Below are 6210 nucleotides of genomic sequence, written 5' to 3'. Positions count from 1 at the left end.
TATCCCTACACGTACTATGCTTAAAGATCATTTTAGTAAGTCATTGACTAAAGATTCATTACAAGGATATGGGAAGTCTTTGAAATTTCGTAAAATGTAATACGTTGTAAAATGCTATGATCTATTTAGTATATATGTCTTTGTTACATTTAAAAAAAAAGTCTCGATAAGTATGTTAGTAGATTGAGATTGATCCACTCACATGGACAATCATCTCTATTTGTTAAGTATAAATAGATGTAAGATCGTTACTTATAGGACTGCTTATGTAGATGTAAATAGAGACATACCTATAAGTTAAAGTCGCCTTGATAACTATGTCAAGATGAGATCATTTATATAATTTTTAGAGTAAATGAATCCACCATTTACTGAATCTGCTTAAGGCAAGATTGAAATTCATATGTTGAATTCAAGATTAGACATTAGGTATGTTAAGATTGAAATCTGTATGATGTTAAATTTTGAGAAAAAACATACGCTCTTTTAAGTAAAAAGAATAACATCGTAGCATGTGATTCATATCACATGTGTTGTGGCGACGAAAAGGGTAGTAGGAGAATGGATCCTTGCTTCTTTACTATGTAAGACCCTTAATATTATAAGTTAATCTCAATCTTATCTTAAGTGACTATTTTAGCTGTTTACTTGAAGTTTTGATCAGTGTTTGCTACTTTAGCATGTTTCCTATTGACTATGGGTGATTTGGTGTATAGAACATAACTAGGAAAGCGACTGATTAGAATATATATTCTAGATAAAAAGAAAAATTAAGATTAATTTACATCTGTGATATTTATTCACTGAAACCAATTACATTTTTAGTTCAGTACATAAAATGTAATTATGAATAATTGTGTTGAATGGAGATGTTGAATATGCTTTTGGCATAATAGTCATTATGAGATATTAGAGATGTTCATTTTGATGTAAACAATTTAATTTGTGGTAAAAGCAAGTTATTGGTGTCTCTGATTCATTCTATAGAGCAGTTATGTAAGGTGTAACAATCTTTTAAGCAATTATTGCTTAGTATGTTTGTTGTCGCACAAACCATTTTTCTTATAATATGAATTGAATGTTTTTGCTTTGGTCTTTGTGACTTATAGTTTTTACTCTAGTCTTTATGACTTGATCACCATATGGTCTGTCTCTAATGGTCTTCATTCTTCATGATTTTTGTGATCATGTGCTTTTTTAGTTTAACTTGAACAAGTGGGAGATGTTAGCGTTATTGTTGTGTGAAGTAACGTAAACATGGTTTACTGCTACATTATTGCTGCATGCGGTAATGTAGACCATTTACTCCACTGCCATTACTACGTCTAAGTGATAAAAGGAAGACAAGACCAAAGAACAAGAAGAGGGGTGTGTGCGGATCGGTCATGAAGAACATTCAAATAGAAGAGGGATTTGATTTGTGAACTTTGCGAAGAGCTTTTCGATTTTATTTCGTGATCACTCTTCCAACGTCAAGCGGAGACCAAGATCATCTCGGGAGATCATTGTGAGTTTTTATTTTTAGGTTTCATGCTATTAGAGGCAACAATTTAACTAGTAGTTTAAGAAGTTAAACTAAAATACACATCATTTTACAAATAATACATTATTATCATTTATTACTTGTTGGTCGCCTAACATTCGCTATTTCTTTAAAGAGAAAACATTGTTAATGACCTAAGTTAGATGAACTATGACACTACTTTAGTCAAAAGGATTCCAAATAATAAATAATAGACAAACAAAGACTAATGATAAAAAAAATATAAAAATACCAAGCTTGAGGTGTAAAACTATGGACAAGAAATATATAGAGACAAAAAAGAGAGAATGAAATAACACCAACTTATTCAAAGAGGAATGTTATTGTTCAAATATAGAGAGTAGTTATGACATCTTCCTTTTAAAATTCAAATTCTCTATGATAGTCAAGGTGACATGCATCTAACCAAAAATTGCAAATTAGTCACGTAAGAGGACTAAGAATAAGATTATCATGATTCCTACATAATTTCGTATTGGATGTGAAGATGATGTATTTCATGTTAAAATTTCATTAAAATGTTAAATTTCATAATCATCCAAAATTTGATATAGTTAAAGCAATATATTAGATTGAATAAGGTACTCAATATTAGGTTGGCAAGCTAAGTTTCAAAATTATATCATGAATTATTGCATCTAACATATATATATATATATGTCAGAGCAACATGTTCTCATTGCATAACTAGAAATTCATAAATTTAATTAAAAGCAGTTTTCCAGTGGTCACAATTCTATGACTGTCTGTGTGCCTCTTCAGCTTGCTGCTCTGTCTGTGTGCCTCTTCAGCTTGCTGCTCACAGTTCTGGGGTACTTTACAGATAAGCTTAACTGTATACTAACATTTGAACTGGGGCAGTGAATAATTAAGCAGTATAGCAAGCCTTGTCAAGAAGAGTTCAACTTCAGGTTGTAGAGTAGTAACTAATTATCTTAAAGTTTAAGACTTTTAATCAGAATCTGAATTAAATCTTTCTTTCTTCCAGTGTCCATTATATCACATCCAAGTCTCATTCATTCTGGCTTGTAGTAATTAAGATATGAATGGGAGTGTTTTATGGCTTGCTTACTTTTACCAACATGGCTTGGAAGAATGGGATTAGAGGCTGGCTTTTGTCCTCATGTCAAGAGGAATAATTGCCACCATATACAAAGAGGCATGTGGACCCTTTGTAACGCAGTTGTGACACTCAAACCCATGTACAGCATTCGATCTCTCCTCCTCCTACTGCATACCCTCCTGCTTTATTCAGATATATAATTATTCTTTTCCAGGATTGTTTATTTGTGGTGATGAAAAATAGAGGTATATAACCATAGAGGAAGAAGAAAGAAAGAAAAGTATGGAAAGGAGGCTAAGGCCAAGGAGAAGTAGTAGAAGAAGAAGAAGAAGAAAGGGAAGGGGAGAAAGAGGTTCTCTTTAATCTTTTCTCTCTTTCTATTTCCATATATTTGGCTTTAAGTGCAACAGTTTGTTCCATAGCTAGCCAGCTTCCTTGTTCTTTAGTTGAAGTGGGAAGAGTCCGAGAGAGCTAGGCAGCGTTGGAGGTTTTTGTTTAGGGTTGTGTCGACGTTGGAGCATAGATCCATACCACTTGTACTAGGATTTGAGTGATTCGTGTTCTTCCCTCAATTCCTTCTTTTAATTTTTTGTCTTTTAGGTCTAGGAATACAGGTAGTGAAGAAAATTGGAGCAGATGAGTGAGTTTTCATGCATATTTCTCATCAATTGACGACCTTTTAGAAACACTAAGCAATCATCTAGGAGATCACATAGCTTTAGGCTTTTACCATGGCGGCAGCTTCATCGTCAGTCCCTTTTTTCGGTATGAGAGACGAAGAACAGTATAACATCCAAAAGCAGCAGCAACAACAGATGTTATCAGCAACACCAAGCTCATCAGCTGCACCAGCTGCAGCTCCTCCAAAGAAAAAGAGGAACCTCCCTGGAAACCCTAGTAAGTAGCGCAGATATTTCCAAGTTGCAAACCCTAATTCATAAATCTAGGATTGAGTTTTAAGTCTTCCTTGATCGGGTTTGGCATGCAGATCCTGACGCTGAAGTGATCGCTCTATCGCCGAAGGCACTCATGGCGACGAATCGGTTCATATGCGAGGTGTGCAACAAGGGGTTCCAGCGGGAGCAGAACCTGCAGTTGCACCGGCGAGGCCACAACCTGCCGTGGAAGCTGAAGCAGAAGAACCCGAAGGAGGTGCGCCGCCGGGTGTACATCTGCCCGGAGACCACGTGTGTCCACCACGACCCTTCCCGCGCCCTGGGCGACCTCACCGGCATCAAGAAGCACTTCTGCCGGAAGCACGGGGAGAAGAAGTGGAAGTGCGACAAGTGCTCCAAGCGCTACGCCGTGCAGTCCGACTGGAAGGCTCACTCCAAGACCTGCGGCACCCGCGAGTACCGCTGCGACTGCGGCACCCTCTTCTCCAGGTACATACCCTAAATCCGACGATGATCGTCGGCGAAACACCATCGACTTCTCGCTTCCATTTCGATTATTGATCGCCCTCTAAAAGTTTTTGGTTTCAAGTACGCTTCTTGGTTTTGGTGTTGATTAGATCTAAAATTCTGGACTGGAGTTACAGTTAGGGTTAGGGTTGTGACTGACTCATTCCTGACCGAGTGACAGAAGCAGGTTTAGGGTCAGAATTGGGGGAAAATAATGCACCTAGCTAGCTCACACGTGAATCTTGTCGATAACATGGAGATCGATTATTTCAAAAATCAAAACAAAACAAAACAATACAAAACAAAAAAGAAAAGGCGGTCCATGCATCTTTGGGTTCTTGAAATTCACGCCAGTTAGAACGATGCGTCCTCTCTCCTATTCACGGGAGGATGCATGAAGGCAAAGCCTCAGGTCATCCTTGTTGTGTTGTGAGTTGGAGATAAGTTAGCAGGAAGGGAACAAGGAATCGCCATGGCGATTGCAGGTCCACCATTTCACGAGAACGTCCTTTGTCCCCGACCAGATTATTCTTCTCCGGAGATATATTCCAAATATTTGCAGTTAGTTAGTTTACTTTTAATTAATTAAAATACCACCCACACTGAATTCCATCGATTGCAATTAATGGTTGGTTGTGTTCTTGCAGGCGTGATAGCTTCATCACCCACCGAGCATTCTGCGACGCATTGGCACAAGAGAGCGCAAGGCTCCCGGCGACGATGGGTGGGCATTTCTACGGCCGCAGCCCTGCCGGACTTATGAATTTGGGGCTTCCTCCGGTGAACTCTCCTCATTTCTCCTCTTTGCAAGACCACCAGACGACGACGCCGACTTCCAACGATCTTCTTCGGCTTAGTGGGAATAATGGCGCCGACGCGATGCAGTTCGATCACCTGCCATCTTTCCGGCCTGCGGCCGGAGGAACGTTCTTCCTCGGCGGCGGTTCTAGCCAAAGCGTTAACGAAGTTGTCAATTCTCATCTGCTCCAGCCCAAACCCTTTCATGGCTTGATGCAACTCCAAGACCACCACGCTAACATGTCGTCGTCTTCCGCTGCGATTGATCTCTTCAATCTCAACATCTTTTCCAACAATGGAAACGCGAACGGCACCACCAGCAACGCCGCCATGAACCAATTCCCCGGCCAATTCAACAATCCAGCAGCCGGCGGGAGCGGCAACGAGACAACGTACGCCGGAAACCTCATGAGCCATCACCTCGATGCGAACATGTACGGCAACGAGACCGCCCTCCACCCTCACATGTCGGCAACTGCGCTGCTCCAGAAGGCGGCGCAAATGGGCGCAACCAGCAGCAATTCTAGCGGCGCCAACTCCATTCTCAGGGGCTTCGGAAACTTGGCGAAGAATAATCCGGGAGCAGGCTTCGACGGCGTCGGAGAGAACTCCGGCGGGCCTCCTCAGGCGCAGAACGAAGCCCACTTCAACGAACTATTCATGAATTCTCTCGCCAATGGCAATGGAGCGATCAATGATCAAGAAGCTGCAGCCGGCTTTGGGGTGTTCAGCACCGGAATCGGTTCGAACATCAACGACAACAAGTTGCAGAGAAACCAGTTGGCAATGCTCGGCGCCGCCGCAGCCGCCGACAAGTTAACCAGAGACTTCCTCGGGGTGGGCGGTAGGATGAGGAGCATGGGGGGCGGCATGCCGCCAAGAGAGCTGCATCTTGGCATCGACATGGCCACCCTGGATTCCGAACTCAAATCCACTCGATCATTCGTTGGCGGCGGTCGCATGCAGTAGTAGAACTTCACGTACGATGAGTCGTAATAATTCTACATCTTTTCTTTAATTCCAATCAAGCGAAGAACAAGTTCTGTTATAGCAAATGTCGAACAACCGCAAATTTATCTTAATTAAACTGTCTTTTTAATCAATATCCTCCAGGAATTTGTATCTTAAATTTTCTTGAAGATCGATTTTGCTGCAAGTTCTTCTCTGCGCATGCAGGGTCGTCAGGGAGAGATAATTTAAGAGAGTAGTGCAATTATTATAAGGAACATTAGGTCAAAAGAGAGACTTTAAAGTACACTTTACACCTAATTCCTTCTACTTACTACACCTAAATTAATCCTTTTATGACCATTCAAAACTTCAGTGTGTGATTTATTAATTTTAAATTATAGAATGATTATTTTCCCTGTTGAATATATATATATATATATATATATATATAT

At 40.4% G+C, this 6210-nt stretch overlaps 1 protein-coding gene across 1 annotated transcript; it reads left to right on the top strand.

Annotated features, from left to right (window-relative positions):
- The first annotated feature begins 2752 nt into the window (after nt 1-2752).
- LOC122029392 (protein indeterminate-domain 4, chloroplastic-like) lies at nt 2753-5910 on the top strand. The gene is made up of 3 exons (XM_042588358.1): nt 2753-3503; nt 3595-3991; nt 4657-5910. The coding sequence occupies exons 1-3, from the start codon at nt 3338-3340 to the stop codon at nt 5774-5776; spliced, it is 1683 nt and encodes a 560-aa protein (XP_042444292.1). The 5' UTR covers nt 2753-3337; the 3' UTR covers nt 5777-5910.
- Nucleotides 5911-6210: the final 300 nt, after the last annotated feature.

This window comes from Zingiber officinale, chromosome 10B (genome assembly GCF_018446385.1).
Source record: "Zingiber officinale cultivar Zhangliang chromosome 10B, Zo_v1.1, whole genome shotgun sequence".
NCBI lineage: Eukaryota > Viridiplantae > Streptophyta > Magnoliopsida > Zingiberales > Zingiberaceae > Zingiber > Zingiber officinale.
The sequence above is the reverse complement of the archived record's forward strand: the minus strand, read 5'-3'. Positions and strand labels throughout refer to the sequence as shown.

What these genes read in the sequence shown, in the direction of transcription:
- LOC122029392 (XM_042588358.1), top strand. Translation starts at nt 3,338, where the DNA reads ATGGCGGCAGCTTCATCGTCAGTCCCTTTTTTCGGTATGAGAGACGAA. An exon ending in GAACCTCCCTGGAAACCCTA is followed by an intron (nt 3,504 to 3,594) that starts GTAAGTAGCGCA and finishes TTTGGCATGCAG; the next exon opens with ATCCTGACGCTGAAGTGATC. An exon ending in TGCGGCACCCTCTTCTCCAG is followed by an intron (nt 3,992 to 4,656) that starts GTACATACCCTA and finishes GTGTTCTTGCAG; the next exon opens with GCGTGATAGCTTCATCACCC.